Genomic DNA, 19,817 nt, shown 5'->3' on the forward strand with positions numbered 1-19,817 from the left:
AACTTTTCCTAAAACTTCATTGATTTGTATGGTCCCTTCCAATTTGCGGCGAGCTTTCCTTCTCCCGATTTGTTGACTCCAATGTCGCTTCTGATTAAGACCAAATCATCTGGAGCAAATGTTCTTCGAATGACTTTTTGTTGTACCTTGTAGTCATCCTTTGCTTCAACGCAGCTTCTTATCTGGGCATCTTCTCGGACTTCGGGGAGCAAGTCGAGCTCTTGTGTCCCCGTACATTTCCGACCTCGTCATGGAGAATTACCCTTGGGCTTTGCTCATTGATCTCTATTGGAATCATGGCTTCTACACCATAGACTAGTCGGAAAGGTGTTTCTCCCGTGGCGGATTGGGGGTTTTCCTGTAGGCCCATAGCACTTGAGGGAGCTCTTCAGCCCAAGCTCCTTTTGCTTGCAATCTCTTCTTTAGTCCTGCAGTATGACTTTGTTAGCTGCCTCGGCTTGCCCATGGCTTGTGGGTGCTCCACCGAGGTAAACTGATGCTTGATTTCATACTGGCTACTAAGCTTCTGAAGGTAGCATCGGTGAATTGGGTTCCGTTATCCGTAGTGATGGAGTAAGGTATCCCATATCTTGTGATGATTTTTGTAGAGGAATCTCCGACTTCTTTGAGCGGTGATGGTGGCCAACGGTTCTGCTTCTATCCACTTTGTGAAGTAATCTATTCCCACGATCAAGTATTTGACTTGTCCTGGCGCTTGGGGAAAAGGACCTAACAAATCCATTTCCCATTTTGCAAAAGGCCATGGAGAAGTGATACTAATGAGCTCTTCTGGTGGAGCCACGTGGAAATTTGCATGCATCTGACACGGTTAACATTTTTTCACAAATTCTGTGGTATCTTTCTGCAAGGTCGGCCAGTAGAATCCAGCTCGGATTACTTTTCTGGCTAGTGACCTTGCTCCGAGATGATTTTCGTAGATTCCACTATGTACTTCCTCCAACACCTCGGTGGTTCTTGAGGTCGGTACGCATTTTAACAATGGTGTCGATATCCCTCTTCGGTAAAGGACATTTCTCACCAAAGTGTAATGCTGTGCTTCCCTTCGGATTCTTTTGGCTTCTTTTTCCTCCTTAGGGAGGATGTCGAATTTCAAGTATTCGACTAAGGGATTCATCCATCCGAGGTTTAAACCGACTACTTCAAGTACCTCTTGCTTACCTTCCGTTTTTGTTACCGAGGGCTCTTGGAGGGTTTCTTGAATCAGGCTTCTGTTGTTTCCTCCTGGTTTGGTACTTGCTAACTTGGATAGGGCATCCGCTCTGCTGTTTAGATCCCGAGTTATGTGTTTGACCTCGGTTTCTGCAAAGCGCCTAAGGTGCTCCAAAGTTTTTTCCAAGTACCTCTTCATATTAGGGTCCTTTGCCTGATATTCTCCGCTTATTTGGGAGGTCACCACTGTGAGTCGCTATATCGTCACCTTTGTAGCACCGACTTCTTCTGCCAACTTTAGTCCGGCGATCAAGGCTTCATATTCTGCCTGATTATTTGAAGCCGGAAATTCAAATTTTAAGGAAACCTCTATCTGGGTTCCTCTTTCATCTACCAATATTATGCCCGCGCCGCTCCCTGTTTTGTTGGAGGATCCGTCTACATAGAGTTCCCATGTAGTCGGCTTTTCCTCTTGATCCCCTGCGTATTCTGCCACGAAGTCGGCGAGGCACTGGGCTTTAATTGCTGTCCGAGTTTCGTATCTCAAATCGAACTCGGAGAGCTCTATTGCCCATTGAACCATTCTCCCTGCAACATCCGTCTTTTGGAGGATTTGCTTCATGGGTTAGTTTGTACGGACTCTTATTGTGTGAGCTTGAAAGTAAGGTCGTAGCCTTCGTGAGGCTATTACCATGTAGTCGGCTTTTCCTCTTGATCCCCTGCGTATTCTGCCACGAAGTCGGCGAGGCACTGGGCTTTAATTGCTGTCGAGTTTCGTATCTCAAATCGAACTCGGAGAGCTCTTGCCCATTGAACCATTCTCCCTGCAACATCCGTCTTTTGAGGATTTGCTTCATGGGTTAGTTTGTACGGACTCTTATTGTGTGAGCTTGAAAGTAAGGTCGTAGCCTTCGTGAGGCTATTACCAAGGAGTAGGCAAACTTTTCAAGTTTGTGGTACCTTAGCTCAGGGCCTTATAGGACCTTACTGATGAAGTAGACTGGGTGTTGTCCGACCTCGTCTTCTTTTATCAGGGCTGACGAGACAGCCCTGTTTACTACGGATAAGTACAAAACGAGGTCTTTTTCTGGTACTGGTCGGGTTAAGATAGGAGGTTGGCTTAAAAACTTTTTGAACTCTTGGAACGCCTCCTCACATTCCGGAGTCCATTCGAATTGGCATCCCTTTCTTAATAAGGAAAATAGTGGAAGGGATTTTAGTGTCGATCCTGCCAAAAATCTGGAGAGGGCTGCAAGTCGGCCATTGAGCTGCTGGACTTCTCTCAAACAAGTCGGACTTTTTATTTCTAGGATGGCTCTACATTTATCGGGATTGGCCTCAATCCCTCTTTGTGTTATCATAAATCCTAGAAATTTTCCTGCCTCCACCGCGAAGGCGCATTTTGCGGGATTTAGTCTCATCTTATGCAGCCTTATGGTGTCAAAGACTTGTGAGAGGTCGGATAAGAGGTCGACTTCTTTCTTGGTTTTTACTAGCATGTCGTCGACGTATACTTCCATCAGGGTCCCCAGGTGAGAGGAAAACACTTTATTCATCAACCTTTGATATGTGGCTCCTGCATTCTTTAATCCGAATGGCATGACCACGTAGCAATAGTTAGCTCGGGGTGTGATGAATGATGTTTTCTCCTGGTCGGGCTCATACATCGGAATTTGATTATATCCCGAGTAGGCGTCCATGAATGACAAGTATTGGTACCCGAGCTGGAGTCCACCAGGGTATCAATACTTGGTAGGGGATAAGGGTCCTTAGGACATGCCTTATTTAGGTCGGTATAGTCGACGCACATTCTCCATTTACCATTCTGTTTTTTGACTAGCTACATTGGCTAGCCATGTTGGGTACTTGACCTCTCTAATAAAGTTGGCTTCCAGGAGCGCCTGTACTTGCTCTTCTACTATTAGGGCTCGTTCTGGGCCGAGCTTGCGTCTTCTTTGTTGTACAGGTCGGGATCCTGGATAACCGAGAGCTTGTGGGACATGAGCTCGGGTCAATCCCAGGCATGTCGGAGGCCTTCCAGGCGAAGAGGTCGGAATTATCTCTTAGGAGCTTAGTCAACCCTTGTTTTAGAGTTTCCCCTAGGTTGGCTCCTATATGAGTGTTTTTCCCTTCCTCTTCACCAACCTGTATCTCCTCGTTTTTCCTCCCGGTTGTGGTCGCAGCTCTTCTCTGGCCTTTGCACCGCCGAGCTCTATTGTGTTAACTTCTCTGCCCTTTCCCCTTAGGTTTAGGCTTTCATTGTAGCACTTCCTTGCTAGCTTTTGATCTCCCCTTACCGTTGCTATTCCCGCTGAGGTCGGGAATTTCATGCAGAGGTGAGGGGTAGATACCACTGCTCCGAGTCGATTGAGGGTAGCTCTGCCGATTAGAGCATTATAAGCTGACCCCACATCGATGACTATGAAGTCTATACTCAGAGTCTTTGATTTTTCCCCTTTTCCAAAAGTGGTGTGGAGGGGCAAAAATCCCAGTGGTTTTATTGGCGTGTCCCCTAATCCATATAGGGTGTCGGGGTAGGCTCTTAATTCTTTCTCATCTAACCCTAGCTTGTCGAAAGCAGGCTTGAAGAGAATGTCCGCCGAGCTTCCTTGGTCTACTAGGGTTCTGTGGAGATGGCATTTGCTAGGATCATAGTTATTACCACTGGATCATCGTGTCCAGGGATTATTCCTTGCCCATCTTCTTTTGTGAATGAAATGGTAGGAAGGTCGGGTGACTCTTCCCCGACCTGGTAGACTCTTTTGAGATGTCTTTTGCGAGAGGATTTGGTGAGTCCCCCTCCCGCAAATCCTCCTGAGATCATATGGATATGTCTCTCTGGGGTCTGCGGTGGGGGGTCTCTTCTATCCATATCATCTCGCTTTCTCTTTCCGTGACTGTCCGACCTTTCTATGAGATATCTATCAAGCCGACCTTCTCTAGCCAGCTTTTCTATCACATTCTTGAGGTCGTAACAGTCGTTAGTGGAGTGACCATATATTTTATGGTACTCGCAGTAGTCGCTGCGGCTCCCCCCTTTTTTATTTTTAATAGGTCTAGGGGGTGGCAGTCTTTCAGTGTTGCAAATCTCTCTGTATACATCCACTATAGAAACTTTCAGGGGAGTATAAGAGTGATATTTCCTTGGCCTCTCGAGACCGAGTTCTTCCTTTTTCTTGGCTTCCCTTTCCCTCTCTTTAGTTGAGGGAAGAGGTCCAGGTTGCCAACTCAGGTCTCTTAACTTGGCGTTTTCTTCCATATTGATGTACTTTTCAGCTCTCTCTTGTACATCACTTAGAGAAACGGGGTGTCTTTTAGATATGGACTGTGAGAAGGGACCTTTTCTGAGCCCATTGACTAGCCCCATTATGACTGCCTCTGTGGGCAAGTCTTGGATCTCCAAACATGCTTTGTTGAATCTTTCCATATAGGCTCGTAAAGATTCTCCGACCTCCTGTTTTACTCCCAGGAGGCTCAGTGCATGTTTCACCTTGTCTTTCTGAATTGAGAACCTCATCAAAAACTTCCTTGAGAGGTCTTCAAAGCTAGTGATCGATCTCGGGGGAAGGCTATCGAACCACTTCATCGCTGCTTTCGATAAAGTGGTCGGGAAAGCTTTGCATCGCGTAGCGTCGGAAGCATCAGCTAGGTACATCCGACTTTTGAAGTTGCTTAGGTGATGCTTTGGATCCGTGGTTCTGTCGTAGAGGTCCATATCCGGGCTTTTGAAGTTTCTCGGAACTTTTGCCCTCATTATGTCCTCGCTGAAAGGATCCTCTTCACCCAAGAGCGGCTCCTCTTGTTCGTCGCGGGAGTTGTGACTCTTGAGGGAAGATTCCAGCTTTAAGAGTTTCCTTTCTAACTCTTTTCGCCGTTCCGTCTCCTCTTTTAGGTACCTTTCAGTTTCCTTTTGTCGCTCCCGCTCTTGTTCTAGCTGTTCCAGGCGGCTGTGGACTAACCCCATGAGTTCAGTTACATGGGATAGTCCTTCTTTTTCTGATGCGCGCCCGTCTGAGGAATTTACCTTCGGGTTTTTTACCCCGGAGGTGCCCTCTCTGTGCTGATTGTTAACTTCCTGGTGTAGGTCTAGGTCCACATCGTTATTGCCCGTGTCCAGATTCTCTTGTTCAGAATCCGTTTCCACATGACCTTCTTCGTGGGATCTGTCCGCCATCAATGGATGATCTCTCGGGTCCCCGGCAACGGCGCCAATGTTACGGTGGGTAACCGGAGATTTGACTGAATGGATGGCGTTGGCTGGCCCAAATGTGTGAAGGAGGAGGTTGCCGAATGAGTGTGCAACTCGGGAGGCTCCGTCCGACTTGTTTGTGCGAGAAGAGGGGGTGGTACCTGCAAAGACACTCCGATGCCTAAGTTAGCAAGAGTGTGAGCAGGTCTAGAGAGTATTGGGCTTAGAGATACCTGAGGGATGTCAGTGTATTTATAGTGGTGAGCCAATAACCACCGTTGGAGTAGTGCCATATCTTTAGGATGTTAACCGTCCCATTATCTTAGGGAGGTTAAGATATGTCTTTATGAAGCGGTTAGAGAGATTTTAGGGGCGGTTACTCATTTGAATGAGTGCTTACTGCCAGCTAATCTCATGTCCGACTTCTTTAGAGCAAGTTGTAGTGGACACCGACTTCTTATGTGAAGGTCGGTGCTTAGCTAGGCTTAATCTATCGGATTAGGCCTTTTAGTTGGACCTGGGCCCTTATCATTGGGCCAGGGTATGAACAAATTATATATAACAAAATATATTTTAAAAAATAAAATTATTAACTAACTCTTTCTATATATATCTAAAAATGTTGCGAGTTCGAACTCGAATCTCTCCATCTTTGGTAAAATTAAAAAAAAAATATATATATATATATATATATATATATATATATATATATATATATATATATATATATATATATATATATATATATATATACGAAATACCTAAATAAGATTCGGAAGCATTATATTGTAATAAATAGAGACGAGCTAAGTCATACGTAGCATGTAGGTTCATTAAGAAGAATAATGACGTGAAACACAAATTGCATTGCATAAAAGCCACATGACGTGGAGCTATGTTATTCATATAAATATATGCACCGTAGCTTAATCAATAATGTATACCAACTATATATCCCCCAAAATATCCAAAAGTGCATCCAATCAAATATGTCAAAGTCCAACCACATGAATTCAAAATGACGCTTTTCCGGTGCTCTTCTGATAATGAAAGTTGTGTTACTTAATTGCGTCTTTCTTTCCTTGTAATTTCACAATCTGGATAAAAGTGATGATTTGTTGTATTTAAAAAATAATAAAAAATAGCAAAGGAGACAAACTTTAAATTGAAATTTAAGTTATATTTTCCCTATGTGCAAAAGGCCGAATTGCAGGGTTCATTTTTTTTTTCGTTATTATTGTTATTTATTTTTTAAAAATATATATAATTATTTATGTATTTTTTATTAATAATTAATTTTTTAGAGAAATAATTCAATGACATCAATTCTATCAGAATTTTTATGATTTAAAAATTTAAAATTCAATTTTTGTTGATAAAAAAATTAAATTTCAGTATAAAATCAATAAAATATACTTATATAAATAATTCACACGTAGTAAAAAAAAATTCTTACATGAGGAAAGAATTTATCTATCCAAATATTTATCCTTAAAAATTTTTTGTTACATTAAAGTTTTTAAATCTTAAAAAAATAAGATATATAAGTCCTTATCTTAATTAAATTTATTATTTTTACTTGAATAAATAGATCTTTTAAAATATAATACAAAGACTTATATATCTTACTTTTCATTTATTGTAAAATTTGATGTGACACTGATGTTTTATTTAAAAAAATGGTTCTAGATTATGATTTACCTCTCTTCTTCCTTAGATCGTTATATACATATCGAAAACTAATAAATAAACGAAATAAAAGAAAAAAAAGGGAAACAGCGTTCTTGCAACACTACAGCACAAATAATAATCTATCCATTAGATCATGACCAGAAACGAAGTTAGATTAAAGTTTAAAGAGTGATAAAAAATTAATTTCAAAATAAAAAGGACTTCAATAAGAATTTTAAAAAAGATTAAACTAAAATTTATACAATTTATAAGAAACGATTGAAGTTTGGGGTCGTTGTCCTCCTTCCTCTCTACCAATAAGGAAATGCTAATTAATACAATAGAATATATAATATACAATCTATGAATCTAATTCAATTCATCACCTAATACAAAACTTGCTAACAATAGTATAGCTAGATGGAGAGATCTATAATTTCTTTATTTATATTTTTTAACTTTAACTATGCTTTCGTTCTCTCTTTTATTAAGCTGTATTTTTAACTACGTTTAGTATATAAGAGACGTAATGTTTGACGAATAATATTTTTCTAATATCTTATGACTCATCAGGTTCACCCAAATCCTGTCTAACGCATCTAGAAGCAAATTTTGGTCTTGTTCCTAATTTTATAATAACTATAGTTTGCCGGAGGAAGAAACACTTAAAACGCATATACATGCAAACATTTTAGCGGAAGAAAAAAAAAGAGAAGTTGGTTAATATTAATTTAGTACAAAGAAAAATATATTAACCACGTACTCTTTATTGCATAATTTATTTAGAGAACAAGATCGTGGATTAATGTCTGAATATTCTCCTTTCCATATATAATTAATTGTTTAATTAGTTTTCAAGGTTTCACTAGAATGTTGGCAAGAAACATGAATGCTTGGCTTATTGGCTTCCGTGCATGTGCAGCGATCATAATTCATAGTTGAATACGGTTCCACAACCCTGAATAGAAGAACATATATTTTGTTTTTTATTTTACCAAGGGAATTCTTATTTAGTTGATTAATTCAAAAAAAAAATTGGTTTTGCTGTTGACGCTTATTAAGATTCTGACTAAAATCTTGATAATTTCATGCCAAATATATATGAAATTGTTTTCTTTATGCATGAATCTCATCAAAGTTAGGCTTATTACAGTGTCGTCTTTACCAGCTATTATTGAAATGCATGCCCTTTTACTTTGAACCTTAGTTTGATCAACTTATTATTATTTATTAATTAATTCTTTTTCTTTTGACCTTCTCTACCACCCATTATTGACATGTGCTTTTACTATGACTCTCTTTGAAGTGTTCATTAATAATTAACTAACTTATTGTCCGATCCCATCTTGATATAATCCAAAATATAAAAGATAGATATACTTAAACATATATAAACTTTAGGGTTAATCACATTTTACATAACATATACACTTCTCTTTATAAAAAAGTTAGGGTTAGTCACATTTTAGTGTAAATTAAATAATATATGTTAATTAATATATATTTTTTAATTTACACTAATTTTTTATTGAAAATTTTTGAAACCATAATATATATTCTGTTTTATCGCTTGAGCGGATCTATTGGACATCAATGGTTCCTTGATTTTGAAGATCACGAGTGAAGAAGAATTTGCGGAGAAATATGATTTGTTCTATCATTTTTGATGTATCACTTTTAAGTTGAGCAGTCCATGCTATATTATCTTCAAACAGAATAGTTGAAACTATTTTCCTATCAGTTAGTCTACATGATCATAGAATATATTGGATTAAACTCTTGAGCTAAAAACACTCGCAAATTACTTTATTTATCGTTAGTATTTCAGCATGATTAGAGGATGTTGCTGCTATTGCCTGTTTTGTAGACCTCCATGATATAACTGTATTATCATATGTGAATAGTTATCCTATTTGAGATCTTCCATTGTGTAGATCAGACAAGTATCTTGCATCTGCATAGCCAACTAATTGTTAATTGGATGTGTATGGATAAAACAGTCACATATCAACTGTTCCATGAAGATATCGAAAATATTGTTTAATTTCATTCCAATGTCTTTTGGTTGGAGAGGAACATACCTTGCTAGTAAATTTACAATAAATAATATGTCAAGTCGTGTATTATTAGCAAGATACATTAGTACTCCAATAGCACTAAGATATAGTACTTCAGGATCAAGGATATCTTCATTTTTTTTAAAGCCAGAATTGATCCTTTTCCACATCCAAAGACTTTACGATCATTGGGATACTTAATGGATGTGACTTATCTATATAAAATCTCTTCAAGATCTTTTTTATGTATATTTTTTATGAATAAAGATCCCATTATTTGAATGCTCGATTTGCAAGTCGAGACAAAATTTAGTCTTTTCAAGATCTTTCATCTCAAACTCTTTTTTAGAGCTTTTATGGTTGTTGGAATCTTTTCAGAGGTTCCAATAATATTTAAATCATCAATGTATATAGCAATTATAATGAATCCAAATACAGATTTTTTTTATAAAATACATGGGCAGATATCATCACTCTTGAATCTATTTTTGACCAGATACTCAATAAGATGATTATACCACATTCGTCCAAATTGTTTTAGACCATATAAAAATCTTTACAATTTGGCTGAGTATAGCCCCCTGTGAATATTCATTAGATGGTTTAGATATCTTTAGTCATTCAGGAATTTTCATATAAATATCATGATCTAATGATCTGTATAAATAAGTTGTTACCACATCCATTAGATATATATGTAGTTTATGGTATGTAGATAAATTGATCAAATAAATGTTATTGCATCTAATGCAAAAAAATATGTTTTTTCATAATCTATCCCGACTCTTTGTAAAAAATCGTATGCCATAAGTCGAGTTTTGTAGTGTACAACTTTATTTTTCTCATTTTGTTATTTCACAAATACCCATCTATATCCAACAGATTTTACATCTTATGGTATATGGACTACAGATCCAAAGACTTTACATTTTACAAGTAAGTCTAACTTGGCCTTCATAACTTTTTTCCATTTTGCCTAATCATTTTTTTCTCGACATTCTTCGATTATTCTTGGTTCAAGATCCTTACTTTTATGAATGATGTATAATGTCATATGCAAATATTTTATTGATAATTATTTTATTTCGGTTCTATTTTTCTCCTGTAAAGACATAATTTATCGAAATTTTATTATTTTCACAATTTTCAGGTATCTGAACGTCTTCTAACATCAAAACTATATCAGAATTTTGAATAATTGTTGGTGTCTTTTCTATGTCTTTATTCTTTTAAATAGAAGTACCATTTGTCTTGGTAATATCAAATGCATCTCTTCTTTTTTGAGAATTTTTATTTTCGGAATTAATTGGTCTACTATACTTTTGGCGTGTGCTTGTTTCAGTAGTTATTTGTCTAATTGGAATATCAATTTAAATTGGGGTATTTTCAACTAACATGTAGGATTTAGTTATCTTCTTTATATCAAAAAATATATCAAACAATTCATTTGCTCTTCTTTGCAAATGTATAATGTTTTGAACTTCTAATTTATGTTGTCCTGATCGTTGGTCTACATGTATTAATGATAATACATTTCAATTAAGTTCTTTCTCAAATGGCTTATTCTCTCTCTCGAATGCTGAAAATATTGATTCACCAAAATAACAATCTGCAAATCAGACTGTAAATACGTTCCCTATTTGTATCTCAAGATACTATAGAGGAAGAATTATATTCCACATAAATTTTCAATTTTTTCGGGATCCCATTTTGATGCGAGAAGATGGGGCAATTGGAACATATATCGCACATTCAAATATTCTAAAATGAAAAAATTTGACTGCTGACCAAAAGCTAATTGCAGGAAAGGGAATTGATGGTAACTTGTTGGTCTCAAACAAATAAGTGCTGCGGCATATATAATTGCATGCCCCACGCAGAAATAGAGAGATTTGTGAACATGAGCTATTGGATGTTCAACACTTATTCCGTTAGCCATACAATAAGCACCAAGGGCTTAAGAACTGAATTCACCAACATTGTCAAGGCAAATTTCTTTGATTGGATTTTCTGAAAAATGTGCTTTTAATCGAATAATTTGAGCAAGTAATGTCGCAAATACCAGGTTGCGAGAAAACAATAAGCACACATGTGATCATCTCGAAGAAGCATCTATTAGGATCATAAAGTATCTAAAGGATCTATATGGTGGATGAATTGGTCTACGTATATCTCCTTGAATTATTTCTAAAATTTCAGGGGACTCAAATCTAATTTTTATTGGTGATGGCCTTACAATCAACTTACCCTAAGAACATGCAGCACAACAAAATTTACTAGATTGAAGAATTCTTTGACTCTTTAATGAATATTCATGAAAATTTTTAATAATTTTCTACATCATGTTTGTTTCAGGATGCCCCAATCGATCATGCCAAATTATGAATTCATGTAGACAAGTAAACTTTTGGTTTACAATGGCATGTGATTCAATTGCACTGATTTTAGTATAATATAACTTAAATAAAAGTGAGGATAACTTTTCTAATATAACCTTTTTATTGAAATGATGAGTTGTGATATATAAGTACTCATGATTTCTTTCATTCATAGTTTCAATATGATATCCATTTCGGCGAATATTTTTAAACTCAACAAGTTCCTTAGAGATTTAGAAGAGGACAGTGCATTATTTATTATGAATTTTGTTCCTCCAAAAAATAAAATTATAGCTCTTCCGGAGCATTCACTACAAAAAAAAAAATACCCATTCAGCTACACTTTTTTTAAGCTACATTTGAAAAGCATAGCTTATTCCTAGAATAGGCTACACTTTTCTCAGTGTTGTCTTTTTGTAAGAGAAAAGGAAACACAATTTTGGCATCATTTGAAAAGTGTAGCCTTAGGTATTATAGAAATCACTTATAAAGCGTAGCCTTTTCTAAATATCTATGGCTACACTTTTCACACTAAAGAGAGCACTTTTAAAGAGTAACCTATTTGTTATAATTTGGGTACTTTTCAAAAACGTCTCCTAATGTATCTAGGGCCAAATACGGCGTATAACTTAGTGAATATTTTTCCCTTTGCCCCCCAAAGCACGCAGATCAGCTAGCTCTTCAGTAACTCGCGCCTCACCTTCATTCACTATCAGAGAAAGCCTTCGCGTCCTCACTTCTCATCTTCGCACTCACCGTTGCTCCTTCCCCACTCACCACTCACCACTTACCACACACGACTTCGCCACTCATCGTCAGCTGCTCTCTCCTGCATTGATTGTCAGTTGTGCTCTTTTGCATTGATCGTGAGCTGCACCCTCACTTTCATCGTCTTTGCACTCTGGTCGTCCTCTCTACGCACACATCATTGAGAAGGTATCTATAGATTTTCGTTTGGTTCTGAAATTTGGGTGTTTAGAGTTCCAATTTTAGGGTTTTTAATTTGGGGGTTTGGTACAATAATATGGTTTATATGCAATTGTGAATTGTGAATTGATGAACAAGCCATGTATTGTTGATGAACATGCAGGGTTCAACTTGAATACCCCTTTTTTTTCTAATTCTCGCCAAATCCCGTTACCCAGTTTCTGTACGCACCTGCTACCCTCTACGGTGTTGGAGTTCCTTCAAGCTGAGCTCGAGCTTTAGGTAGCGGCTTTGCTTTCCATTCTTAGTGGAATTTGCATTTTATTTGTTTATTTGTTTATTTTTTCCGAATTGTTACTGATTCTAGTTCGCGTGGCGATGTTATTTTGGAATAAAGAGGGAAGAGAGGAATTGCTTGTAGTGTTACTGAGCCACATTCAGATCCTGAGGGTGATAATGAGGAGGTACTTTCAGTTTGCTTTGGTACTATATCTGTTGGAGAATTTGTGAGTTGGTTAATTTGTTGTAACTGTCAAGTTAGTTAGAAATCAGAAGTTAGTTTGTTTGTTTCAAATTTTGACAATTTGCTGCACTATATCTATTAGACTAGCATCTGTTATAATAGTTATTTTAGTTTCAAAAGTTAGTGTCGATTAGTTTCAAATTCTGATCATTGCTGATTTTGTTTGAAATTTAAAATCAATAGTAAAAATATGTGCATGATAAGCAGCTCTTTCCCAGTGTATTTTTGCTTCTTATGCTTACTATATGTCATTCTGTTTCCTGAATTTTGATATCAATTAAAAAGCAAAATAGAAGATTTGCTAATGACTTTCAATATGATGCTACAATTTACATTTTACAAAACACCATATATGAATGAGTTGCTGATCCTTTTCTATGTTCTCGAAAGTTATATTATTTTAAACACCAACTGCCAATGTACGTTCAGCTGATTTACTCGAATCAGTGTCACATTGGAACTAACCTTCTTTCTTTGTTTTTTTAGTCTAACTCAACTGTGTCATCATTTGGATTATGAAACAGATCTCGAGGATGTGAAGTATTGGAGTTGGCACAATGAGGTTGTTGGAGTTTGGGTGCCTGGTTGCAGTTCTATGTGGTATTCTTGTGTCTGTGAAAGCTGAGATTAGCATTACTCTTTCTTTTAGTTGCATTGTCATAGCTATTGGTTTAAGCTATGTACCTACCTTATTTTAATTTAACTTTTTTGCACAAGACAGCTATAAGAAATGCTTGATTACAAGTAAAGCAAGTTGATTCCTTCGTGCCAAACAGAGTTGGAGTTTTGGTTCCAATTTTAGAGTTGTCTTCAGGGATTATTGAGTAACTTTTTAACTTTGAATTTGCTAGTATATTTCTTATAGGAAGGGCATCTTTGGGAATTGGGAAGGGTATATTAAATTGTGACTAAAAGAAAACCTTTTTACTAGTATACTTTATGGCAGGATTTATTGTAACTTTGAATCTACCAATGATTTTTATTGTTGCTTTATGATGTGGAGGCTGCTGTGAGTTATGAGATTGGAGTCATTTTCAGGTTTGATTTGCATTTATTTAATTTTCTATAGCGAATTTGATTTCTTTTCAAGTAGGTGCTTCTCTATGTGGATGAGAAGAAAATATCAGCTTTATTTTTCCAATGATTGTTATGGTATTTAATTAAATTGATATAATCTAGAATGCAATTTTTTGTACCTTTGACTATTGTATCAACATGTAGATAATCTCTCTACTGAATCTGTTGCTCAGATATTCATAAAAAAGAAGCCCAAGAAGTAAAACTCAAACTTGTTTACAATTTCATAATTACTAAGGGGCCTATTTTGATCATCCCTTATTTTGATGAACAAGTTCTCATGAAAAAAGGATTGGTATAAGAAGTGAGGACCTAGAAGATTCATTGGAGTTGTTGATAAAGGGTTGTAGCATGTCCCTTTCATTTTCAAGGCTTGTGAGTCCAGCAGCAATCTATGGTATTTCGGTTCTGTCCCATCAGTATTTTACCAATGATTTCTTTGATTTTCAGGTAAAATTTGAAACTTATGCTATAAAATATTTGAAGTGCACATTACTAGACAAAACACATTCTCATTTGCATTAATATATATCATTCATTTTAACTTGTTCCGGTCATATTTGGGATGTTTGTGTACAAGGCTGCAGTTCTAGTTCAAGTTAATAGAGACAATGAAAACTTGCAATTAGTATTTCCAGAAAATGACTTACTCAATTGAATGATATTTTATTGGAAGGGAAATGAAGAGAGCTATAACCAAAGCTATTCACTGCTTAAAGTCCTTCAAATTTTAATGGTTGAGGCCATTGTTGGCATAGTTAGAGTTGGTCAATTGGTTCTAATAATTGCCAGAAGATGCAGCTTCGATATGTCCATTTTTATTTTGTTCATTCCAATTTAAGATTCCGATCATAGTTCTCTATTAACGAACTGAGTTTGATTGAGTTGCAAAAGTAATATATGTAATGTAATATGAATGCAGGCAATAATTAGGGGTGTGACATGGCTTCTACATTATTTTTGGAATGTACACAATTAGCATGTTTATTTGATTCTCGATTTGGTAGTGAATTTGTTTGAAGTTATTTATTATGATGATGAATTGTTGATTTGCTGCAGATTGAGCATTAAGATCCAGTTGCATCTGATGCATTCCATGAATGGTAACTGCCGATGATTTAGATCGAGTCTCCATTTGGAACTGGGAACACCGCCAATGCTGCTATGCTCTCTACTCGCCCAGTCTTCGTCAAGAATTTGCTTCAATATATGTTCAATTCAGTCGCAGATGTTAGGTGCTCTATTTGACATCAATTTATTTTTTTCTCTTCTATCAGAAGATTAATAACTTTTATTAGAAGATACTTATGTAGGATACAATATTTTAGTTTTTTATAGTTTATTAGTAGTAAATTCTAAGTGATCTAATGTATATTTTGATATGGGTATGTTTAATTTAGTGTGAGATGTATGAATACTCATTTATGATCATCCCAATATTTTTAGTTCATTATAAATATATTTTGTTAAAGGATAATTTTTATTATTTAAAGAATATTGTATGGTATTATTATGTATTTATTTTTATTTTATAATTTTTGACTAATTTAATTAAAAAAATAGGATTATATATATAATCATATTACTAAATATTAGGTTTTAGAAAAAAAATTATTAGAATATATATATATATATATATATATATATATATATATATATAGAAAATAAAAAAAACAATGAGGGACCTAAGGCTACACTTATATATAGTAGCTATAATGTACAAAAAAAAAGAGGGATCTAAGGCTACGCTTATAAAAAGTAGTTATGGTATACAATGTGGCTACGCTTTACAAGTGATGCAGTAGCGTTGAAAAGCGTAGCCTATTCTGGAAAAATGAAAGCTGAAAAGCGTAGCCTTTGGTCCTGGACAGCATCACTTGAAAAGCGTAGCCTATTCCCAAACGCCAAAAGCGTAGCCCTTGGTGCAGAAAAGCGTAGCCTTTGAGAATAGGCAACGGCCGAATAGGAATCACCCCAAAAAGTGTAGCCATAGCCCAAAAAGCGTAGCCGTAGCCTAAGGCATCATTTTTTTTTACTTTTGGCTACACTTTTCAAATGTACCTAAATGAGTGTTTTTCTTGTAGTGATTCTATCACATTTCCTGAACCAATAATGATATTAACACATTCTTCTTTTAGTATAAGATGAGTAAAATATATTACTTTTGAAAATAGTATGCAAAGTTGTACTATCTGCATAACAAATATCTTTGTTATATGTCTTTGTTATTTTCTTCAAAGACAAATAATAATAATATCATAATATAAAATAAGTATATGTGCATGGACAATAATTATATTCCTAATTGTAACTGCTTGTCTAAGTAGCACTGTACACAAAAATAGTACATATACTAAAAATTTTATTATTATTATTATTATTATTATTATTATTATTTTAAAACTTGACACATTTAATGATTTTGAAATCTTTAAACATAAACATCAATATTTTATTAAATATTATTTATATACATCATACCTAAAATTCAATAACATAAGAGATTAAATTTTACAAAAATTCAAATACATTATATATTGATATAAGTAACAAACTCAAATATTAAATTTTTTCATCATTGATCAAATGACTAATATTTCCTTTAAGATTCTCAAAGAAATTAAATACTTCATAATGAGTGGTACGGTGTAATTTTCAACAACATCCTTTGAAGCAAAATCTGTCTCCTTTTTTTTGTTATATTTCTTCAAAAATACTTGATAAAGATCAACTAAGTGCCTTGGGGTACGAGAGGTACATAACCAATAACTCTTTCCACTACAACGGAAATATTTATCCTGTGTTGATTTACTTTATCCATTATTTCTTTCTTTATCTCACTTCTGGTGAGAACCCTTATGAAAATAATTTTTTTATTTCATAATTCTTCTTGTTATTAAAACCTTACCATTTATCTATTCTGAAGTTATTATTTACCACATTTTGCTTCAAAAAATGGGGCAGCGTCAATTGGGGGTGTTTTATTATTTTTTTTAAAAAGCAATTCGTTGTTACGTCCAACAACAAGAAAGCAAGAAATTAGCTCAAATATCTTTTAAATTCTTTTTTTCGATAATACCGCTGCAGGAGCACATTCAAGACATGGAAGGTCGAGAAAGTAACATGTCATTATCAGTTATCTTTTCTCCACATAATTTTATTCGTGAGGTAATTCGAAACATTATTGAATTGTATTCATTTATAAGTTTAAAATTCTGTAGATGCAAGTGTGTCCACTCATATCGAGCTTGAGGAAGTATCACTGTTTTTTGATAATTATATCTTTTTTCAAGGTTCTTCTACAGATTTGCAAGATCTTTTAGTAAGATATTCATGTTTCAATCCTTCGTCAAGATGACGACGAAGAAAGATTATGACTTTGACTTTATCCTTCTGGAATACTTTATTTTTAGCTTTAATGATATCTTTAAGATCTATTGAATCAAGATGAATTTTGACATCTAATATCCATCATAAGTAGTTATTTCTAAATAAATCAAGAACATTAAATTCAAGATGAGAAAATTTTAACATAATAATTTATTATCTGTATTTTCCTAAATTTAGATCAAAATTTCATACTAATAATGTATTGTAAAATAAATAAATAAATAAAATAAATAAATATAAAATAAAAAAATATAAATAAAAAAAATTCTAATATTAATATTCTCTAATATTATTATCTCAATATAATAAAAATAATTCATATATTTTTTGATAATTCATCCTTTCGTATGTTAGAACGTATATATATATATAAAAAAATATTTTATTATTTTTGTATGTGTTATTTCAAACCTTGTTTCTCTCTATCTATACATATATAAAAGTTATTTTTTTTAACTTTTATTAAATTTAATTTCTCTTGATAATCTGAATCTCTCATCATTAAAAAATTTAGCAGTTTATATTATAAAAAAAAGTATACATTATTAAATGGACATCTATATCCATATCACAATAACAAGTATATAAATTAGCATAGTGGCTCTTCTGGCTTATAATTATTGGCTTGCAATTGCGAATTGTGAGGGTTGACTATATCAACCTTAAATATCATAGCTTTATTTTTAAAATTGGAAACTTTTTTTCTCATTAATTAAATTTCACATAAAAACATAAAAACAGCAGCGGTCAACTTATTTCATCTATATAACTTCAAGCCGTCAAACCAAACCCCACCATCCATTAACCACAAAAATTAATTTAATAAACGCGGAAAAAGCCAAACCTTGCTGAATCGAATAATATAAATATCCCACGTCAATAACCCAATTAAATTAAGCCCTTTTCACTCCCAAAAGAAGAAGGAATAAAAATCATCTAGCTAGAGAAAGCTTCTGGGTTTTTCTTCTTTTAGTTTTTCTTTTTATTACTTTAAATTATAATATTTTGTTGAACAATGTCTGGTTATGGCGGTGGAAGCAACAAGGGTCCAGTGAAGGTTGTGATTATAAACACGCAATATGTGGAAACTGATGCTACAAGCTTCAAATCTGTGGTTCAGAAGCTAACTGGTAAAGACTCTTCTGATGATTATGGGAAACCTCGTCATGATAAGCTGAGAGATCACCATCATCATCATCAAAGGAAGAATTATTACAATAATAATAATAATAATAATCATGTTCATGTGCCTGATTCTTCTTCATCAGCAGGTAACAATAATAATAATGGTTTTGTAAACCAGTTTTTGATTAGAGATATGTCGTTTAAGGAGTTTGATAGGTTGTTTAGTCAGATGCCACCCATAAACGACATTTTGTCCGAGTAAATAACATCTATTTTACAATGATTATTATTTATTAATTCGTGTTTGAGTTCTTTCTGCTGAGAACTTTTGTGTAGTATATTATGATTTGTAAGTAATTTTATAAATGTATGTTCATTAATTGAACTTAGACATATCTGTTGACTTCTTTAATTTAGCGGGTTGACTTTTGTTGTTGAACCCATTACCCATCTAAATAAACTGTATTCTTTCCGGAGAGAAATAAAAGAAACTAACTTGACTAATAGATGGATACACGTATGAACTTATTTGATTGATTAATTCAATTTCTTTATGAATACATATACTTGTGTTTTCTTTCATTTTTCTTTTGGGGATATATAAAGATTCAAAAATACTATTTGTATATTAAAATCAATTATTAAAATTAGTCACAAATATATATATATATATATATATATATATATATATATATGATTTAATTTAATTTTAATTTTAATGTATATTTATATTTTAACATATATTTTTTACTAGTAACTAATTTTATTGACTAATTTTAGTATTCAAATAGCATAGTTGATAAAAATTGTATGTGTATCTCTATTCCTTATCTTTATAATAGGTTGAAATAAAAATTTATATCGATTGTCTTCGTGTAAAACTGATAGTTAAAAACTATTAAATGGTTGATATACATATTTAATCGATTTTGTTAGATAAATCATGACCTTCAATAATATAAATAATAATCTTTAAAATTGATCAAATAAAGTAAAAATACACTATACCTCTACAAAAATTACAAATAGAAAAGAGAGATTACTATATGCATATATGACTACATTGTTCACTAAATTCATTATCTTACTATACTTTTTCATATTTAATTAAATTATCATTTAACGATCTTCAAGATAACTAAACGTTGGTTTTCACAATAATACGTGGAATATTACTGCTTCAATAATGTTGTTCTTCATTGCATGTAGTCATGATTTTAATTAAGCTCCGGTTTTAGATAGCTACTATGTTGAACTGATATATGTAATAGCTAGTCACATACTATAGTAATATGGCGACCACAACTACA

At 34.2% G+C, this 19,817-nt stretch overlaps 1 protein-coding gene across 1 annotated transcript; it reads left to right on the forward strand.

Moving 5' to 3' along the window:
* The first annotated feature begins 18,260 nt into the window (after window positions 1-18,260).
* On the forward strand, window positions 18,261-18,900 carry LOC130942037 (VQ motif-containing protein 1). Its single transcript, XM_057870711.1, has one exon. The coding sequence runs from the start codon at window positions 18,398-18,400 to the stop codon at window positions 18,767-18,769; it is 372 nt and encodes a 123-aa protein (XP_057726694.1). The 5' UTR covers window positions 18,261-18,397; the 3' UTR covers window positions 18,770-18,900.
* The last annotated feature ends 917 nt before the right edge of the window (window positions 18,901-19,817 follow it).

Source organism: Arachis stenosperma, chromosome 7 (assembly GCF_014773155.1).
Source record: "Arachis stenosperma cultivar V10309 chromosome 7, arast.V10309.gnm1.PFL2, whole genome shotgun sequence".
Lineage (NCBI taxonomy): Eukaryota > Viridiplantae > Streptophyta > Magnoliopsida > Fabales > Fabaceae > Arachis > Arachis stenosperma.

Coding starts and splice junctions, on each gene's coding strand:
- LOC130942037 (XM_057870711.1), top strand. CDS start 18,398: ATGTCTGGTTATGGCGGTGGAAGCAACAAGGGTCCAGTGAAGGTTGTG.